The sequence below is a fragment of the Capsicum annuum genome, chromosome 6 (assembly GCF_002878395.1).
Source record: "Capsicum annuum cultivar UCD-10X-F1 chromosome 6, UCD10Xv1.1, whole genome shotgun sequence".
Classification (NCBI taxonomy): Eukaryota; Viridiplantae; Streptophyta; class Magnoliopsida; order Solanales; family Solanaceae; genus Capsicum; species Capsicum annuum.
In genome coordinates, this window is record NC_061116.1 from 152,196,770 (window position 1) to 152,219,322 (window position 22,553).

General features: G+C 34.8%; 1 protein-coding gene across 19 annotated transcripts; it reads left to right on the top strand.

Moving 5' to 3' along the window:
• Window positions 1-3,089: 3,089 nt before the first annotated feature.
• On the top strand, window positions 3,090-19,254 carry LOC107873242. Of its 19 annotated transcripts, none has more exons than XR_007057223.1 (15): window positions 3,094-3,356; window positions 3,450-3,614; window positions 4,034-4,132; window positions 4,206-4,340; window positions 4,455-4,523; window positions 4,689-4,785; window positions 4,886-4,988; window positions 6,271-6,481; window positions 8,845-8,958; window positions 10,031-10,162; window positions 15,680-15,760; window positions 16,058-16,174; window positions 16,316-16,468; window positions 16,998-18,270; window positions 19,010-19,254. XR_007057223.1 is itself a non-coding variant. In XM_047414915.1 (14 exons), the coding sequence occupies exons 1-13, from the start codon at window positions 3,249-3,251 to the stop codon at window positions 16,424-16,426; spliced, it is 1,527 nt and encodes a 508-aa protein (XP_047270871.1). In that variant the 5' UTR covers window positions 3,093-3,248; the 3' UTR covers window positions 16,427-16,468; window positions 19,010-19,254. The 19 variants fall into 19 exon arrangements, 15 of the variants coding, with proteins under 15 accessions (XP_047270878.1, XP_047270876.1, XP_047270871.1 ...); XR_001675195.2 differs by having other exon boundaries at window positions 18,229-18,270; XR_007057224.1 differs by having other exon boundaries at window positions 4,239-4,340; window positions 18,229-18,270.
• The last annotated feature ends 3,299 nt before the right edge of the window (window positions 19,255-22,553 follow it).

Below are 22,553 nucleotides of genomic sequence, written 5' to 3' on the forward strand. Positions count from 1 at the left end.
GTTTTTTAGTTAAAAAAATAAAATATTTTTTTTCTTCGATTCACGTGCCCAAAGAGAGTGTAACGCACTCTCCTTGTCAAATCAGCATTTTGTGCCTGATAGATATTATTTTGAGCAGTTGAGGTGCCTGATAGGTACAAGCCTTAGTTACAGGGTCCAAGTGAATTTTCAAGACAATTTAAGTCCAGTCAATAACTTAAACCTTTTCATTATTATCAAATCATAAAATTAAATCATATCACACCATGCATAAGAAACAATCAAAATAAAAAGGCAAAACCCATTGCTAGGCCCCTTAAGTACGCGTCATCTTTCACTTAGGCACCTCAAGTGAACGTCGCTCACTTTTGGCATCTCAAGTAGCCATAAAGTGTGTCATTTTGGCATCTTTTGCTGAATCAGCAAAATAATACTACGTGTGTGTGTTACATGCGCCAATAAGCTAGAAAATGACGAATAAAATGTGGACATGTGTCATTTTTTATCCAAATAATTTATAAATAATTATTTAAAATAAAAAAATTTCCCCTCCATCTAACCTACCCACCCCACTAGTCTTCTTCTTCAAATACCTCACCCACCCGCCACCCCCACCCCACCCACCCCACCATTCTTCTTCTTCTTCAAACACCCCTCCCCCCACCCTTCACCCCTCTCCACTCCACCCCGCCAGATTTTTTGTCAAATAGCCCACCCACCCCGCCACCTCCACCCCACCAATCTTCTTCCCCTCTTTATCTTCTTTAAATACCCCGAACTTCCTCCCCATCCTCGCACCCCAGTCATCTTTAATTTTTTTCATCGATTTTGCTTCTATTTTTAATTCTTCTTCTCTGATTTTACTTTAGATTTTCTTCACGAATTTAGCTTCATTTTTTTTCCAGATTTGCTTCATCTATTTTTTTCAATTTTTAGTTTTTTTAATTGATTTTGTTTGATTTTAATTTTTCTTCACGGATTTAGCTTTATTTTTCATTTTTTCATCGATTTGTCTTCGATTTTTAATTTTTCTTCACTAATTTTGCTTGATTTTTGGATTTTCTTCATGAATTTAGCTTCATTTTTTCGACTTTCTTCATTGATTTTTAATTTTGTTATTGATTTTGTTTGATTTCAATTTTTCTTCATGGATTTAGCTTTATTTTTCAAATTTTTCATCAATTTTTCTTCGATTTTTAATTTTTCTTCATTGATTTTTCTTATTTTTTATGCTTCGATTTTAAATTGTTTTTATTGATTTTGTTTGATTTTAATTTTTCTTCACTGATTTAGCTTAATTTTTCAATTTTTCTTCATCGATTTTGTTTGATTTTTAGTTTTTCTTCGTTGATGTTGCTTATTTTTTATTTTTCTTCATCAATTTTGTCCTTAATGATTAAAGAAAAGGTGTTTATTATTTAATCTTCACGAACCTTTAAATGTGTATATAATTTCTCTCGATAATTTTTATTGTTAAATAAATTAATATTGACAAAAATAACGAATAAAAATGTGAAAGAATTATAAATTAATGAACGTTGAGTTAATATACTGTTTTTGGCAAGTTGAACTCCTAAATGTGTATCTAATTTTTAAATCTCTTCCAATAATTTTCACCATTAAATAAGCTTAAGATTGACAAAATTAATGGATAAAAATGAAGAAAATGTATAAATTAATGACAATGAGTTAATATATTGTTGGTGGGCAAAATTGGGTGCCATATTAACCTGTGTAATATATGCATCTTGCCAACTCAGCAAAAGGTGCCAAAATGACACTTTATAGCTACTTGAGTTGGCAAAAGTGAGTAGCGTCCACTTGAGGTACGAAAGATGACACGTATAACGATGGGTTTTGCCAAATAAAAATAAGGCCAAACCCATTGACAGGCCCTCAAACTTGTTCCTAAAATTCACTTAGGCCCTTAAACTAAGGCTTGTACCTATCAGACCCCTACCCCTCCCCCGATTTGTTCCAATTGAGAATTTTTTTCCCAATCAGCTAATAGCTCAAGTGTGTGTAATACACACGCGATGACGTGGAAAAAATAACCAATTGAAAGAAACGTGTGGTATTTTTTTGTAGTATCTGATTTTGCTCCTTTCCTATTTAATACTAATAATTTTTTAATTAAAAAAAGGGAAAAAATCAACCCCAACCACGCAGTTGTCTTCTTCACAAATTCCCTCCTCCGTCGTCTTCACACACACACACTGAAGCCATCGCCTTCACACACCCCCCTCCTCGTCGTCTTCACACACAGACATATTAATTTTGTAAAAAAAGAAGGATTTTTTTTTTCACATCTTTGATGTTGTTAATAATGGTGAAGAATTTTTTTTCACATCTTTGATGTTGTTAACAATGGTGAAGAATTTTTTTTCACCTCTTTGATGTTGTTGACAATGATGAAGAATGATTACTCATTTTGTGATTAATGGAGTTTCTCTATTCTTTGATTTTGTCTTTAATGGAGTTTCTCTATTCTATGTGGATTTTGGTTTGAAGCTTTTCTTCAAATTGTTGGGCTCTAAATTTCTGAGAAACAAATGCAAAAAAAAATTAATGTAACTGATATTCTTTCGGTTAATTGTCAATAATGGGATAAAATAGATTAATTCTCTGTTAATCTTTTTCTCTATTTTCAATTGATTTAGTGGATAATATAATTCCATCTTCTTCTCCAATTAATGCTACAAAAAGGGGGTTGAAGTCGATGAAGAGGGGGTACGGGGAGGGTGGAGGGTTGAAGACGATGAGGAGGGGGTATGGAAGGGTGGGGGGTTGAAGACGGTAGTGGTGGGGGTGGTGAAGAAGACAATGACTTGGTTTGGGGGCTTTTTTTTTTTTTTTAATTAAAATATTAGAATAATTAAAAATAATATTAATAAAATAATTTAATTAAAAACTATTATTTATTTTATTATTTATGCGTTCAAGAAGAGTGTAACACACTCTTCTTGTCAAATTAATATTTTATATTTGATAAGTATTAATTTTAGTACTTAATTATCTAAGAAGTATAGTTTAGAGACCTAATTAAATTTTAGAGATAAATTTGAGGCTGTCAATGAGTTCGACCTAAAAGTAAGTGTTAATATCTGTACTATACTGTACCATGGAAACATCATCCAAACAGAGGGTAAAAGAGGACTACCGTGGGAATTGGGGAAACATGCATATTTTTGGCGGACAGAGAGAGCTTTGTGAGATCTCTGTGTGTTTGTATTCGATGTTCGAGTAGAACGGAATAGATCGATGATGAGATGAATTTGGTTGGGAGAGATCGAATTGAATCATTTGTTTCCATTTTCGTTACTGTTCTTCCCCACGAGCTCTTCGCATTGCTTTACTCTTCCTCCACTTTTTTCTGTGTAAGCTTACATTAATCAATGAATTTCTCCTCGTAAACATCTTTTTTTTTCTTGCTTAAATAAACAAATAAAGGTTGGATTTTTGATATGCAGATATTGAGCGCATACTTTGTGGTTCTTCCTTTACGTGATGAAGGGGCTATTTCTTTGGGCTTGGGTAATCTGCCCAGCTTATTTGTCGGATCCTTGCTTCTCACACTCCTTGCCGCTCCTCTTTCTACCTTAATCTTTTCATTGCCTAATCTTTCCAAGTCCAAGGTAACTCCTCCTATGAATTAGTGTTTGATTAAGCATGAAGTAGTTGTCTTTTGGTGGTTTCCGTTTGATCACAATGGAGTTTTGTGTTATTCCTGTAAAATTGTTGTTTCATTTATGGATATAAATAATTAAGATTTTTAGCCTAGTTGGTGTCATTTGAGATTAATATTGTATTTATCTGCGACACCATATTGTCTGGCTATATTTATAATAATGAGAAGAAAGAAAGTGCAAATCTTGATGCTCTACGACATAAGGATATCATATTATACAAACTCTTTTTGTTGTCTAATGCTGTGAATTAGGTTTAGCTTACTGCCTTCTTGTGTGTGAGACAGTGTGGAATGTTAGAAACTGGTTTAGGTTTGTTGTGGGTCTTTTTAAATGTCATCTGTAATGGTCGCTTCCTTAAATTCCAGGCTTTGGTCTTGATACACAGGTTTTTTGGGGTCACACTTATTGCATTCTACATCCTGTGGCTTTCCTCTACTCCCGGGAGTTCACCATTTAATGTCAAGGTACAAGGTCGCGATTAGGCAGCAACTTTTTGACGATGCAACTGTTATGATTAAAAAAATGCCAATAATGCAGGGACTCTTCTCTGTGTCCTCAACTTTAAAACAGGAACTAAAAGTGCAAGTGAGTCACACGAATGCTTCAAACTTGTCGAGTTGGAGCAACCATGGGTGGTTTTACGTGTCAGTGAGAATTGGCCTGTTTCTTTGGGTAAATGCTTTTGCTTTAATTCTCAACTATTACAATAACTTTGAATAGTAGTTTTTTTTGTCAATTCTTTGATGTTTGTGTCCTGAATAAGGTTCTTGCTTAATTGTTTCTCAGGTTGCGTTGCTTAATCTTATTACCATATCGTCAACTTGGGCTAGAGTTATTGATGTGATGGATAGTGAGGTAATTCTTCCTCCAATTGATTCGATAATTTTAAACAAAGCTACAGAAGGGAAGTTCAAGGGGATTTAATAAGTGCCTTCGCTAAACACCATAGTAGATCAAGATATTGCTTTTACACTTTAGAGTAGCAATTTGAGATATAATTAACTTTCTTCCTGTATACAGTCAGGTTCAAGACTGTTTGGGTTTATTGGTGCTGGTGCTACACTTGGCCAGCTGTTTGGTTCATTATTTGCTACAGGAATGGCTTGGTTAGGACCGTGTGTGTATCTCTTTATGATTTTCTTGCTTCCTTATTCTTATTATTCTCTTTAGGCTCTATTATTTTTCTTTCCTTAGTAGTTCCCTTTTGGGTTTTGCAGATTTGCTTCTTGTTTCAGCAATTCTCATGGAACTTGCTGCGCAGTCATCAAAAGGAATCAAGAAAGATGTCTTACAACTTCCTGAAGAACTATCTTCCATCAGGTATCAATAGATTTTACTAGCAATAAAATTTTCCACTAGATGAGATTAGGAAAAGAGATATCTATTTGTACAATCAGCTCGCACAGCTCCCTCGATCGCTCTTTCTGCTCTCTCTCTCCTATTATCCTTAGGATGGTTATCTTAGGTTTCTTACCCCTGTTACTCCTAGTTTTCTGTTGCATTGGTGTTTCATTCTTCTCTGGGTGGTGAACTTTACTAGTCGAAGTTGTTTCTATGATAACACAATTTTGTCTAGTCTAGTTGTGTCCTGATGTAAATTCGATATAGATCTCTCTATTCCAGCTGCCTTCATTTTTTGATACACGGAGGTGTTTGATCTATCAGGAAATGCTTTTTATATGAACAAACTGGAAAAAGAGATAGGCATTGTATGCACAAGTTACCATGAAACTGATATCTTTATCTGTGCTCCATACAGTTTGATAGTCCAGGAGTATAACGAGGATGCCATTATTTAACTCCTTGAGAACACACCGTAGGAATGATTGTAAATCAGTCTGGAAATGTGCTTCCTCTACACTTTACCAATTGAATGCATCTCTCTTGACACTACTACCTCCCTCACAAATTAGATATTTTGACTAGCATGAAAGTTTTATTGGTTTAACTTTATTTATTGCAATCTCTATTCCATTTTATGTCACACATTTCCATTTTAGTTTGTCCCAAAAGAATGAAACCTTTTATATTGACAATTTAACTTTAAACTTTCCATTTTACTGTTAATTAGATGATTTATAACCACACAAATGTCTGAAAAAGTTTTAAAAGCCAGTCTTTCTTTCATAAACTCCGTATCCAGTGAAGATACTAAACATCAATTGTGAGGGAGGAAGTATTACATATGTTATTCTAGGAAATAATATGTTTAATGTATAGCTGAAACGTGAAAAAGTAGGAAGACCTCTTACTAAAAAGAAGATTTCACATAGAGACGGGCCCATTATCCACCGAGATTCAAACTGTGCACCTTTGTCCTGCAGGGATTTCTTGGTTATCAAACATAAATATATAAACAAAAAGAAGATTTACATTGCGAAGTATAAAACTATTGGATACAATTAGTTTTGTAGAAATAATTCTTTTTAATATAGAGGAAGAATGAAGTCGAGTACACATACTAGCAATGGAAGAGAGGTACTTTATATGAACGTCCTTGCATGATTTACTTTCTCTCTCTCCTTCCTCACCCCACCCACCCAAAATGAAAGAAGAATATTATAATAGAGTAATCTCTAATCTTTATCGTTTTTGTTTCTAGAGAAGCTGATTCCGATCAATCTAAAGAGGCCGAGAATGAGCCAGGACTCACACAGAGAACAACTTCCCCAAAATCGTCAGCTTCTGTAGCAAAACCTCAGTTCTGGGCTGTATTGGATGGGCTAAAGCTCATTCTATCTTCGACTTACTTGTTGCACGTAGCATTATTCCTTTGGCTGAGTGCAGTTGTGTCCTCCTTCTTTTACTTTCAGGTATGTCAAGAATTTACTTTGATTTAGTGATAGAATGGATCAAGATCTGTAATGTGGTGTATTAATGTGATTTACTGGTTCCACATAGATGGCCGCCTTTGTGAAAGACCAGCTTGTCAAACCTCTATATAATGGCAGTGTTTGTCTAAACATTTTATGGTTGTTATAGCAAGGTGTTGTTATATATGAATACTGACATTTGATGTTTAAATCTCATTTGGCTATTATAAACAAAAGTATGAAAAAAATTAGTTAAATGATTTTGTGTACTAAAAAATGGAATGTATTTGTTAACCAGTTTAACCAAAAAAATAGAAAGAGCATGAATGTAAAATGACACACAAATAGTGTTTTCTCGTGAAGTTATGACCATAACTGATGGATACTATTTAAATATAATTTTTTTCCGTTTTAGATATTCGTATTTGAAATCTACTATGTGCATGACATTAATGATGATTACCATGAATATTTAATATTTTATTTTATACATATTATATTTCTTACAAAATACTACTGTACAATTTTTGATCATGGTTGTTATGGAATGGTTGTTATGGAGGGGGAATTTTACAAAGAGTGTACAACAACAACATATGCAATGTATTCCCACAAAGTGGGGTCTGGGGAGGGTAAAGTGTACGCAGTCCATACTACTACCTCAGATGAAGTAGAGAGACTGTTTTCGAGATACCCTGGCTCAGGACAGATAACAAATATAACAAACAAAAAAATATAAAAGCATACATAACCAGGGATATCACACTGCTAGATAGTATAGAAAACAAGACACCGACAAAGTAATATTATAAACTAGCTTATACGAAATCATAGACATCACTAAACACCATGAACAAGAGGCTACAAGACACTACAGACACTTATACAAACAGAGCACTCTTTCATATTGTTACGAACGTACTCCTACCTACTAACCCTATACCCTAATCCGCGTCCTCTACAGCTTCCTATCAAGGGTCATGCCCTCCGTAAGCTGTAACTGCCCCATGTCCTGCCTATTCACCTCTCTCCAATATTTCTTCGTCCTACCTCTACCCCGCCTAAAACTATCCATAGCAAGCCTCTCATACCTCCGAACTGGAGCATCCGCGTCCCTCCTCATCACATGCCCGAACCAACGCAACGTCACTTCTCGCTTCTTGTCCTTCACCGAAGCCACTCTCACCTTCTCCTGAATAGTCTCATTTCTAACCCTATCTCTTCCGGTAAGTTCACACATCCATCACAACATCCTTATCTTCGCCACCTTCAACTTTCGGATGTGGGAGTTCTTAACTGGCCAACACTCCGCTTCATACAACATAGCCAGTCGGACTACCACTTTGTAGAATTTCCCTTTAAGCTTAAGAGACACCTTCTTATCACACAGGACTCCCGAGGCTAGCCTCCATTTAAACCACGCTGCATGACATCCTCTTCAATCTCACCATTCCCCTGAATCATAGACCCAAGATACTTGAAACTCTCCCTCTTCTGGATGGACTGAGAATCCAACTCCACATCCACGTTATCCTAATGCGACAAATCACTAGACTTACATTCCAAGTACCCCGTTTTGGTCCTGCTCAACCTAAATCCTTTAGACTCAAAGGTCTGTCTTCGAATCTCTAACTTATCATTAACTCTTCCCTAAGTCTCGTCAATCTGTACTACATCATCAGCAAATAACATACACCAAGGCACCTCCTCTTGAATATGCTGCGTCAAAACATCTATCACCAAGGTAAATTAAAACGGGCTAAGAGTCGATCCCTGGTGCAAACCTGTCAAAACAGGAAAGTACTCTGAATCTCCTCCTACCGTCCTCGCACAAGTCTTCGCACCATCGTACATGTCCTCAATCGACCTAGTATACTCCACGGGCTCCTCTCTAGCCTCCAAGCACGTCCACAAAATATCCCTGGGAACTGTCATGTGCCTTCTCAAGATCAATAAACACCATGTGCAAGTCCTTCTTCCTCTCCCTAAACTGCTCCACTAATCTTCTCACTAGGTGAATTACAAGGTGAATTACAAAGAGTGTACTACTATAATAAATGTCCTTGTTGTTATAGGTAGAATGCTGTTATGGAGGAGTAAAAAATCAGGCCGTTATAGTGAAATGGTGTTGTAACGAGGGGCCATTATAGAGAGGTTTGACTGTAGTTACTGCAACCTCACCCCAAGGTGAATTACAAAGTGTGTATTATTATAAATGCCATTGTTGTTATAGGTAGAATGCTGTTATGGAGTAGGAAAAAATCAGGCTGTTATAGTGAAATGTTGTTGTAACGAGGGGCCATTATAGAGAGGTTTGACTCTAGTTACTGCAGCCTCACCCCAAACCTTTGACTCTTTTGCAGAAAGTAACTGTTATTGCTGCTGCAGTAACCGATTCCACTGGTAGGAGGAGATTATTTGCACAGATCAATAGCTTTATTGCCATTTTTATCCTTGCTGGACAGCTAACTTTGACGGTATGGTATAAATGTATAACGTGCAAAAATTCAATTGCTAAGCTAATCCTTTTTCTCCCTCGTGTGTCTCTCTCATGGGAAGAGGGGAAGGGGTATTGAAAAGATATTCAATTTCTCCTTTCCGGTGGGGCCCTTTCCCGGACTCTACACATAGCAGGAGCTTTTGCCTTTTTTTATTTTTTGTGAAAGGGTATACAATCTCTCCATGCTACTTGAACAACTCTAATTTAAAACTTCTCTTATCTGCTCTCAAATATGATGGGGGCTCCGACTGGAGCCTTTGGTGAAGGTTCCAAATATCGTGTCATTTCGCACCACTTTCCTTATCTGAGTTCCATCAAAGAACATAAACTATATCTGTCACTTGAAGGGGTCGTTTGGTAGTGTATTGAAAAGCTAATGCATGCATTAGTTTAATGTGTACTACTAGTACATTGTTTGGTTTATTTTTTCCCCCTATGTATAACTAATGCTTGCATCGTTAGTTATACAATCTATTGTGTATTGAGGTGTGTATTACTAATACCTCTCCATGGTATTAGCAATGCAATGGATCCAATGCATGCATTAACTTGATTAAAGATACTATTATCCCTCAAAAATTTTTCCGCATCCTTGGAGCGTATTTCTGTAATTTTTTATTTTTATTTTTTTTAGAAATTATATGATTCATGTTATTTTTAATACATCAAACCAAACACTGCATAAGAAAAATACAAGCATAACTAGTGCAAACATAACTAACACAAACATCACAAATACACCATATTTTGCATTATTCTTATACATTCGAACGACCCCGAAGCGTGTTAATTTCACGTTGGTAATGTCAGCTCCTAGTGAGTTAGTAGTGTATTTTGAAGGATCCACAAATAGTTCCCATGTATGCAAATTCAGATTATGTAGAATTTTAGGACAGTTTTATAAGTGAATCAGCTCCCTAGTGTCTTGAACTGCAGTTCTTTTCATCTTTCATTTTTCTCTACATTCACTATATTTTACATGATTCAGTTTAATCATTACCTCCAGTACCACAAGTTTTAAAAAGTCTTTATTCACCACTTGGTTGCAGGGCCGCATCCTTACTTTTGCTGGTGTTACTCTAGCCATTTGCTCCGCACCTTTTGTTGCCTTCACAAATTTAATTGCTTTAGCAGTATGGCCTACCTGGATTGCAGTGGCCATCTCAGAAACCCTGAGGAAGGTATATGTTCTCTACACCTTTTTCCCAACCTCGAAAGAGAAGTAATAAAAACTAATGACAAGCAAAGTTGTAAAGGCTGAATGTTATTCAGGCATTTATACAACTTTTAGTTGGCAGAACACCTTTTTACCCCCTAAATTGGCACAATTTATTTTGTCCACACCTGAAATTTTTGTATTTCTCATTAACATTTCCCTATAGACCAATCTCACCTGATGGAGGTGAGACCATGCGTTGCCATGTGGATTTCTTTATCTACGTGATATTTTTAAAAGTAGATCTTTTTATATTTTAGAACTCATTAAATTTTTGGATCATCTTTTCTGGGCCAATTTGTAAAGACTTGGCAATTCCATTATTTGGGCAAATTATTTTATTTGACGAAATATAATGGATTGGGTTGTGCATTCGGTTCTTCAGTTTGGTTTTGCATCCTTTGGTTTCTGCTTTTAGGTTTTTGGTTTTAATAAAATGTCAACAACAACAACAACAAACCCATTATATTCCCATCAAGTGGGGTCTGGGGAGGGTAGAGTGTACGTAGTCCATACCATTACCTCTAAAGAAGTAGAGAGGCTGTTTCCGATAGACCTCCGGCTCAAGACACAGGACAATATACAAAAACATCCAAAGTATGAAACATGATAAAACTAACATTTTCATCAAACAAAAGAAATCAAAGCCCCCCTAACTACTGACTACGATTCATCCACCCACCTTATCCCTCTATCCTAATGTTTTTCCTCCAAACCTTCCTATCTAGGGTCATGTTCACAGTGAGCTAAAATAGCTCCATGTCACGTCTAATCACTTCTCTCCAGTATTTCTTCGGTCTACCCCTACCTCGTTTGAAATCATCTAATGCTTGCCTCTCACACCTGTGAACTAGGCAATCCGTGCCCCTCCTCGTCACATGACCAAACCATCTCAACCTCACTTCCCGCATTTTTTCCTCCACCGATACAACTCCCATCTTCTCCCTAATAATCTCATTCCTAACCTTGTCAGCCCTTGTAAGACCACACATCCAACACAACATCCTCCTCATTTCCGCCACCTTCAACTTTTGGATATGAGAATTCTTAACTGGCCAACACTCCGCTCCATACAACATAGCCGGCCGGACTGCAACTCTATAAAATTTGCCTTTAAGCTTGGGAGACACCTTATCGCATAAAATTCCCGAAGCGAGCCTCCATTTCATCTAACCCGCCCCAATACGGTGAGAGACATCCTCATCTATCTCTCCATTCTCCTGAATCGTAGACCCAAGATACTTAAAACTATCCCTCTTGCAAACTGCCTGAGGGTACAAATCGAAATATGGTTTGATTCGGTTTTGCTCTTTTTGGTTTTATTTCTTTGGGTTTGTTTTTTCGGTTATTTGGTTGTCATACAAGAAAACATGGATCAATTTTAATCGAATAAATTGTATTTAAATGACAAAATAGCTATTATAAGAATGCGAAGTTATAATGTCAATATCTTAAATTAGTACTTTTTCTATATTCAATTCACATGATGTGTACCTCTAGCAACAATAAGAATGAACTTATCAAATATTTATTTTCTTTTTGGAGGAGGTAACTTTGAAAAAAATGATGGACTCATTAAATATATATTGTTGTCTTATCATAGGTGTCTATTATTTTTTTTTTTCCGGTTTCAAAAAAATAATAGACACCAATGATAAGACACCGATATATATTTGATGAGTTCATAATTTTTTTCAAAGTTATCTTCTCCAAAAAGAAAATATATATTTGATGATCTGTTCTTGTTGTTGCTGGAGGTACACATCCCTCTTCTCGGTGTGGAACGATAAGCAAATGTGCTGCGACCACCTACTCCTATCAAAATGAATCCTCTCATCCTTTCCCGTTATGGTTCAGGTCTACAAATTTCTTTATCTATTGTATTACCTTATCCTCATCCATGTGGGAATTGATTCTTAAACTTATGTTCCTCCTTGATAGGGTGCAAGGTGTTTCACTATCGCCCTCCCGTTTTGGTTACGTTCTCTCGGCCGGATGTGCCTATGTCATTAGAACAGGTGAGGAAGACCTCCAACTATACCACCTGCCTATCAGTATAACTTACTCTACAGGCAAGCTAACCCAAATATATATTAATGAGATAGAGCTAGCAGTAAGGTCCGAAAAGAGCATTAGGGTATGCGATGACCCTTGCATGGTAAAATCAAGCAAGTTGTCGAAAGCCGACACTACCTAACTGTGCCATGAGTTGTGTTCACCGGTAAATCCGGAGAAGGGGAACTTCAATTAAGAAAGAATAAGAATAATAAGAATTGCTCAAGTAAGGTAGTCCCTTCTTTTTATGGTAGACCACTCTGTTCGTAGCAAAACACCTGCTACAAAATCATAATGGGACAAGTCAACAAGAATAAGGTCGTACTCCTTATATCTGTTCAAACCAAAATGTAGGTATTATTTAATTCTAGTTGATTTCTTTACTGACCATGTTCCAAGAATGAAATGTGTTATATATTGTGAGAAATATAGAAGAAAAATATCATTGAATTGTTGTAACTACGTTACTACATTGAGATCCTATTTATAGACACTATATTCCAATCCTTTTCCAAGGACATTGCATTACAATTCTTTTCTAAGTAGGATTCTGTATACTATTCCTTTTCCTACTCATATTCTAACACTCCTTCTCAAGCTAGTGCATACATGTCATATGTACCAATCTTGTCATGGATGTCTCTAAGAAAATTGGTAAGGACTGCTCGAGAAGTATGGTCCATCACAGTTGAAAAGGAACAAACTGAAGTGGTCATGAAAGTCGTAAACGTCACTGGGAAGTAGATTTGTCACTGGAAAATTGCCGAAAACTGGTATAGAATATATGGATCATTTTGAAATCAAGATATGGGTAGATCTTGAACAAGAAAGTCACCTAAAAATTGGTCGGATCATCTTCATGCGCCGGATTATTCGATTTGACGGCTGAGAAATGGTCAAAATCTGAGAAATTATATGGGTAGGTCGGAATGATGGCATGACCCTACTGGAAAAGAGAAATTATATGGGTAGTGTCGGAATGATGGCATGACCATGCTGAAAAAGAGAAATTCTTGAACTTTCCAAACCAGGCTTGAGGAGACTATTCTAGATCATAAAATTATATGGGTAGGACCAGAATGCTGGCATGATCCTACTGGAAAAGATAAATTATATTTGTAGGATCAGAATGATGCACGGCCCTACTGAAAAAGACAAATTTTATGGTAGGATCGGAATGATGGCACGACCCTATGCAAATTAGATTTGAGGAGTCACTGAAATGGCACACGATGCTACTCAACTTGGATATGAGAATATAGTTTGGAAAGATGCACGGTGATACGCAAATCAGATATGAGAAAGTAGTCACCGGAAAGATGCACGGTGCTATGCAAATTAGATATAGGAAAGTAGTCACCGAAAAGATGCACGGTGCTACGGAAATTTGGTATGAGAAAGTAGTCACCGGAAAGTTACCGGTGCTACGTAAATTAGATATGAGGAGGCACTGGAAAGAAGCATGATGACTCAACTTTTGCTAACATGATCATCGATCAGACGTGCGACATATATTGGTTATAATCGCCCATGAAGAATTTTTGATTCTTTACTAAGATCATAGAGGCTCTAATACAATGTGAAATTAGGTCTTAGGCCTATCACACCCCAAAAGCTAGCTCAAAGGGGGAGGAACGCCCAAATCTTATAAGATTCGAAAGATGTGTTTTCTTTAGTGTAGTCATACAGAGATTGCATTTATTCATACACACTAAAGAAAACACATTCTGTATGACTACATTCGAAAAATGTGTTTTCTTTAGTGTGTATGAATAAATTCATTTCTTCGTACCCATTTGCCATTTTTCTAAATCTTTGAAACCCAACTGATCAAATTCAAATTATTTGGTTGAAGAAGTGTGTTGTGTAATCTCTGTTTTTGAACTGGTCGTTGATGTCATCATTTTTTCTCTTCAACCAAATATAGATAGTTTGGGTCTCTGGGTTGGGTTATTGGAAGCGGGATCCGGGTTGGGTTTAGGGATTATTAAGTTTTTGATTAATTAAATTTCAAACAGTAAGAAACTGCCACATATTACATGAAAATGATAATTTATTTTTAAAATTTTCTGTTAAGGAGAAGGGTAAAATAGCGCCATATAGGTGGATGGAAGGGTATTTTTGAGCTCAAAGGTGGAAGGAGGGTATTTTAGGATCATTTTCAATACTTGAAGGGTATATTAGACCCTTTTCCGTGATAAAAACTGGGCTTGGTTGGATTTTTTTGTTTAATCCAAATACTGACACCTAATAATGGCATTTAACCAAATGTTTACGGAGTTGATAAGAAATATGTAGTTGAAACAGAAAGTTATTGCATCTAAGGAAGAAATAAAAAGAAATACACAGTTGGAACTCTATTATATTGGCTAGAGCTTTTATTATTTGGCAAGAGATAGTGAATATTCAGCCTAGTCTTTTTATGGGTTTGTCCCGAAAAAGAAAAAATACATAGCTGAAATGAATAGCCATCATCTAAAGATAGAAAGAGATACATAATTGAAACTTCATTATTTTGGCTAAAACTTTTCTATTTGGCTAAATAATGAAGTTTCAACTATGTCCCGAACTATAATACATAGTTGGAAGCACCCTAAGGTTGCGTCCTAGTGGTCAATGAAGTGGGTTGCCAATCCGAGGTCTCAGGTTCAAATTCCAGCATAGACAAAAAAACACTAAAACACTCGGTGATTCTTCCCATCCATCCTATGGACAGAGTTACCTGATATTTCTTGTTGATGGGAGGTGACAGATATCCTGTGGATTGGGTCGAAGTGCGCAAAAGATGGCCCGGACACCACAGTTATTAAAAAAAATACATAGTGGAAATACATAGCCTATTGCATCCAAAAAAGAAAAGAAAGAAACATACAGTTGGAAGTTGGAATCCATTATTGTAGCTAAAACTTTTTTCATTTGTCTAAAAATAATGGTGTTTCAGCCAATTCTTTTACATTTTTGGTATGACAATGAAGAAATCCACAGTTGAAACAAGTAAACTTTGCCTTTTAAAGGAGAAAACAAAAAGAAATTCAAAGATAGATTAAAATACGTATTGTGTATTAAGAAGAAGCAAGGAGAAACACACAATTATGTATCAATTAATGGTTGGAAGGTACCTCACTCCGAAGCTGATTTTTCAATTTTCTCAACTTTCATGCCCCTGAAAGAGTGTGTATCTGCGCTCTTTCCCACATCACCATGCAGGGGGTGGGGGGGTTAGGCTATCAGAAACCAAGTAAAGGGTGGATAATTAGAACAAATAAAGGTTTAGGTGTGTACTGAATAAGCCGTGCCAAGTTTAGGGCGGTGATGAGGTACTCTTCCTTTTAGTTAAACTGGGAACTTAACAGGTTTGTGACGAATAAAAGATAAGAAGGCATACACATGCAATTGAGCTTTATATTTTGTTGTCTTTTGCGATTAGGTGGTCACATATGTTGTTACCAGGCCTGCAAGGGAGCTTCTTTTCACTGTCGTTTCACAGGACGAGAAGTATAAAGCAAAGGTATGGTACAGAAATAATGACCTGAAAGATTCTCATAATTCCATCTTACATATTAGCAGCAGCCTGAATTGTGAATATCTTATCTGCAGCATTTCTTGATTTTCAACTCTTTGATCTTTTTGATAGGATGTAACAAAGCTGGTAGGTTAACATCATTTTATTAGGTTTGCATTAGTGTATCATGACACTTGAAAGGATTGTCGTGATTCTAATAGTTGGCAGTGCCGAGTGTTCACCTGAATATCCCAATCTGTAAAATGATTCTGTTGTTTCTTATATGCCGACGTCTCTATGCAGGTATGCATAGATGTGATTGTTCAAAGACTTGGGGATGCTACAGCAGCTGCAATGTACAAGCTACTCTTCAGCACTATTAATGGCAAGGCATCAGCTGTTTCTCTATATGCCCTGCCTGTAAGTAAAATCTTTCCTTGACAACATTACTCTTCAGCACTATTAGTGTCTTGACACGCTAATGCACAGTTCTATTTAGTGATTGAAAAGCATCAGAGAAATTAAGTTGAATGTTCAATGTAAATTTGGCACTTTTTTCAGGTCTGCTTGACATGGATACTGACAGCATTTTATCTAGGACACCGATACAGGCAACTTTCAATGGCTCAGCCCTTCCTACCCGCCGAAACGTGTAGAAGATACGGAACTTAATGCCAAACATGAAGAGTTTTTGTATATTTCAGAACCTTGATGGTAAACATAGCCACTTTACTTCTTTTCTTTGGATTAGCTTCTGTTCAGAATGAAGCATGATCTCCCCTTTGAATGAGGTTTTTCCTTGTTGGCCGCACCTTAATCTGGTCTACTCAACAAAGCACTTGTATCAAAATAGTCAATGTGATCACATAACTTGAAGAACCTTAAAAAAAACTTCAAGAAGAACCTCATCTACACCCAGAGGAGAGACTGAGCTGAGGTCAAGTTTTCTCGACTTTTGGAAGTGTGTGGCTACCAGTAATCACTGTCATGGTTCATTTCTTATTCATTCTTAATGAATGAGTCTGTCGCACTGAGCTTTGTCCGTTTTCAAACTAAGAGACTGAACCTATGATAGATGCAGCCTGAATTTGGGTTGCCAGGTTATTGCTGTTTAATATGACCCTGTTCTGTGCTATAGGTCAAGTGTGAACCCTCCTAAAAATGAAGATAATGTTTGTTTTGTTTGAGAGCATTTAAAAAATAGCCACTATCCAAGTCGGTGATGTTAAAATTTGTTTTTTAGGTTCAATATATGCGGTTCAAGGATATGATGTTTCTAAGTCTGGCAGTTAAAGTTACTTGTTACAGAGCAGGGATACTACTCTAGTGGTTGAGCATCGACTCAAAAGCTTGACTCATCTTCCATTTGGAGAAGTGAATCAGGAAATCGGCTATATTTCCTCGATTGTCACAATTTTTATATACATTTTTGGGTGATTTTGATGCCTTTGCATTTGTTAGTTTTGTTGGTCTGTCAGAGATTCATCTCTAACTAAAGACATTTTCCTGCAAGACGTCCATTTTTAAGTTTTAATGGGCACACAGGATTAGGGGTGTGCAAAAATCAAACCGACCTATAAACTCAACCGATAAAAATGTTATTGGGTTATTAGTATTGGGTTATTGGTATTGGGTTAACGATTTTTTATTGGTTTTATAAAAAAAATTATTCGGTAAACGGTTTGGTTTTGGTTTTAGCAATAAGGATACACTAAGTACTTGTTTTATTCCGATTTGTGTTATATATATGAATATTTATATTAGTAATATATATATATATATATTTCACACACTGGTCTAGATGTATTATATATTTTATATAATCTATTTGCCTCTATTAACCTTCTTCTTCTTATATATATATATTACAATTTAAGGCGCTTACTAGTCTTTCACACACTGGTCTAGATGTTTTATATATTTTATATAATCTATTTGCCTCTATTAATCTTTTTCTATTTTCTTCTAAATTATATTTTCTAGTGATAATATTATCCCTTTTTCTATATTCTCTATATAAGTAGAAATAGTTCAATCTTATATCTCTAAAAGTTGGATGTCTTTTCATACACTTGTCTATATATGCGAGTAATAGTTAATGTTCCCAAAATCTTCTCGCTTTGATACCAATAAAATAGTTAGGCGATATTTCAAGATTTTTCAATATATAAAAATATTTCCAATAAAATAGTTAGGCGATAATTCAAGATTTTTCAATATATAAAGATATTTCAATAAGATGCATTTTTTTTTAAAACAAATGTAAAAAATCTTACTCAGTACTCCCTCTTTTCCGTTGTTTCTTCACGTTTATCATTCTTATGTTCTATATTTTTTTCAATTTTAAACTTTATTTTTTTTATCTTACCCCGTTCATCTCTTCCTCTTAATTTATGTTCTTAACAACTTACTTCTTTAACCACACTCCGAAACTTCATTTGGCAACTAACACTTGTCCTTCGTCTATTTTGCAGACATGTCGGACTATCAAGGCCAGAATTTCTAGGAATTTATAGGTTAATCCATCGTTGTTATTAAGAAATTAAGAGGTTAAATATATACTAAGGGTAATGAATTTAAACAAACATTTTTTAATTTACATGATGAACATATCTAAAATTTCTAAAAATATAAACATCTAAAACTTCTAAAACAAAATATATTTTTGAAGGGGAAATATAAAATAAATAAGAACTTACATGAAGTAATTGGGATAGAGGTTTCCCTTTCGGGAATCCCCTAAAGACGTTGGAAAACTGAAAGCTTTTTTATTCAACTTCCTTATATTACAAATTTTGATTTACACCAAGAGGAAAGGTTGGTTGGAAAAGAAGGATTTATACATAGGAAAGTATGTTGTGAGGTTCAAGTTCTAAGGTTTTTTCGATCTACCTTCTTATACTAAGTTACAAGTCTTATATAGACTGAAGTAAGAAAAAAGGAGTGGACTAGGATCAAACTACGGCCTTGACAATATGGCCGATAGGTAAGGATAAGATTCTTTGATAATGCAGGTCGAGTACACATTGGGCCCCATCGTCACATGCATTATTATTTCACTTTTCCTGACGCGTGCTTCAACAGTTTTTCTTTTTTTTTGGAAAGTAATGATAAAGGAAGCACTCACTCTGACACAGACTTAATTACAAGACTCAAAGTGGGCATACCCACATGACACTCTTATCATAATTACAATTATAATATCAATCTCCTTTATTACTTGTCTTTGTCTGCTTATGTGTCCAAGTTATGCAGGGCTATGGTGTCAAAACTCATTCCAGAGTCATCATCTTCATAGGGATCCTGAGCATCGTGGAGTAGACTGTTCTCAAATATATCATCTTCTTCGTCTGATGATCTTGGAATATTAACGTCTGTACTATTCATGTCTAGAACTACTCTATCTGTACTTGTACTTGGCTTGTCTTTATTATCCATATGCTTATCTTGTTCTTGGCTACTAAAGAATTTTTCTAATGTTTGTTTTACAATAATCTCAATTTGTTTATTCTTCTTTTTTGCTGTTAATGTCTTTTTTAAGGTACTAGTCTTATGAGGTTTTGATGAAGGTCCTGTTTCATCTTCACTTTTTGGCAAAGTGATAGCCCTTAACGAATTTGATTTGTCTTTACCGGTTACCCTTTGAGCCGAACTAGCTGCACTAACATCCGGTACAGTAGATTTCTGAGCATTCAGAGGGGAATGCACACCCTTCTCATCCATTTTTTGTGGAGATGGAGAACTCTGTGTCTGAGTACTGGCATTAGTCTTTCTTGTATGGAATTTACTCAGTTTGTCTTGTAAAGTCTGTATTTGCTCCATGAGTCTAGAGTTTTCTGTAATAAGAGCTTCCTTTTAAAGATTTAATCTCTTGAAGGCTTCGGTCATAGAGTGGCAATGATCACAAAAAATTATTTTACCTGAGTCTTTTTGAATATTGTACTGAGGAATCTGGTTAAGATTTTATCTTAACGCTGGAGATAAGAAAAAATTAGGTCCTAGGTGTCCTCTTGCATAATCAGAAGCTTAAGAAAAATCATTGAAACCTTTGTAAAGAGGATTTTTTATACCACTTATAGAGTCTAGCACTTCTATTCATGTCTGAAAATTTTCGTTTGTCTTACCATGTATAATTACATAATATTTGAATCTAGGCTTACTTTTATCTGATATATATTGACATAAAGCATTCAAGATGGCTAAAAAATATTTATGGTCTGATTTATGGTGTGCTATTCACAAATTGTCTATTAGGCATTTTTGGGGTCTATCTAAAATATGTTTTGGTCTTAAGTTAAAAGAATAATTACTAGGTGGGAAAGCAACTAAATTAATTCTCTCCAGTGGTTGCATGAAGTTTTGGAGTTCGATAGAGTTTTGGGGTCGAAACCTAACGTTCCCTAGCATTGTCTGAAAATAAATATCTTCAGACGAGGAAGATGCTATTCCCTTGCCTTTGTTTGCTGCATGTTGCTTAGTTGGTCGCATGCTGAAACAAATATTATCTGTTAAACAGATTTTGTTTTTAATTGTAACCTACTTAATTTATCTGCTAATTCATTTTCTTTTCCTTTAATATATTCAAAAATAATATTTTTATATACCGATATAGTGTCCATAAAATTTAACCATCTTCTTCTATTACTAGCTTTATCATTTATCTTTTGACTAAATTTAACTATTGTCTCACAATCTGTTCTTACTAAAACTTCTGCTTTATTTAAGATATATAATTTAAAACTGTTTAAACCATATATTATAGCTAATACTTCTAAATCTATGCTAGGTATATTTCCTTTTTCTTTATATTGTCCACTCTGATATGCACAAATTTTTTCTTCATTTTTATCACTATATTTATTAGGTCTTGCTTTTAATACGACTCCCCAACCTAATTTGTTTCCATCTGTTTGAACAATTAAGTAATCAGTTTCTAGTGGAATTTTTAAGTCTGGAATATATTTTACTCTTTCTTTTATTTGTTGGACAAATTTAATGTCTTCATTATTAAAATGTTTTTGACCTTTGCTTCCAGTTTTAGCATATAAAGGTTCAGCTATTTTTCCTAAGTCTTGAATAAAATTTCTTGCATAATTTACTAATCCTAAAATTTTTTGTAGATCTTTAGTATTTTCTAATTTATTTGGCATTTCTAATACCTTTTTGGCTATATGAGGTTGAAGTTTAATCCTCCCATTTTCTAGAGTTATTCCTAGAAAATTAATATGTGTTTTACATAGTTTCATTTTCTTTTTACTAATTATTATTCCATGTTTGACAAATAGTCTAAAAATTGTTTGTAAATGTCCTAAATGTTGTTGCATATCTCTACTAAATACTAAAATGTCATCTACATATACTAATACAAAGTTTTTATAATCTCTAAAAATATCATCCATTTTTCTCTGAAAAATGGGTGGGACTGTTTTTAGTCCGAATGGCATAACAAGCCACTCATAATGTTCTTCTGGACAGGTGAATGCTGTCCATTCTATACTATCTGGATGCATTTTTACTTGCCAATACCCAGATTTACAATCGAACTTACTATATATCTTTTTACCTTGTATTCTATTAATTAACTCACTTTTATTTGGTAACTTATATCCGTCTGTTTTGGAGTTTTCATTTAGTCTTTTATAGTTTATTACTATACGAGCTTTTCCCCTGATTTGCTCGCTATGGTTTCTTACCATAAATGCTGCTGATTTGTGTCTAGATGTTGATCTTCTAATTACTTCTAACTTTAACAATTCTTTAATTTGTTTTTCAAATTTTTCTATATCTTCATTATTAGCTTCTATTGATGCTGTCTTTATGGTGTATTCTGGGTTAATTATATCTAACTTACACATTATTTCGTTAGCATCCCAATGTGCTAAAGATTTTTCTCCTATTATTTCTATTTTATCTAAAATTGCTATTACATTGTCTAAGTCTTACAGATTATTTATTATTCCTATTGTGTTTATTCCTTTTTTAAAATTGTAAAATTGAGTTTCAATGTTTATTAAAGTATAGTCTTTTTCTATGTCTTTTAAGCATTCTTGCCCTTCTGCATTAAGTAGAGTATAATTTTAAAAATCTTCTAAGTTATCTTCTAAATTTTTGTTTTCTTTTAACAGGTTGCTATTTTGACAATCTTCGCAACATGGTTTAGAAATTAAATTCTTTTTATGTGTTTTTAATGTTCTATATACTATTGGTAATGTTATTGTTTGTACCGGTGTATAAGTTAGATTTTTAAAAAGCATTATTCCATCTCTTGTTAAGAGACATCCTCCTTTATTTTGGATACAAAAACGTAGTCCTATAACAAAGTCTGATCCTATGTTTAAATCCCTTGCTAATATTCTATTAACATTGTAAATTGGGTTGTAGAATTTATTACATGTATTTAAAAAACTTATTTGTGCATTTTCTATGCAATAATTATAGATATTTTGCGATCCATCCATTTGGGTAGCTGTTATAGGTCATTCCAGTATTTTTAGTAAATGTTCTGGTACTATTTTTGTATTAATTAGACAGCTAGTACATCCGGGATCTACTAGTGCTAAAGTTTCTATCTCTACGTCTTCAATTTTAATTTTTACTAATACTTTTATGATAGAGAATTCTTTATCTTCAGTGCATATTAGGCTAGTGTCATTATCTTCCAAATTCATAAGTTCTGCCTCTAGTTTTTCTAAATGTATAGCTTCTTGTGTATCTGATTCTTCTATAGTGATTTTGGTTTTTCCTTTTTCTAGGACGGTTAACCTTTGTTCTAGATTATTTACTCGGGTTTCTAGAGTTG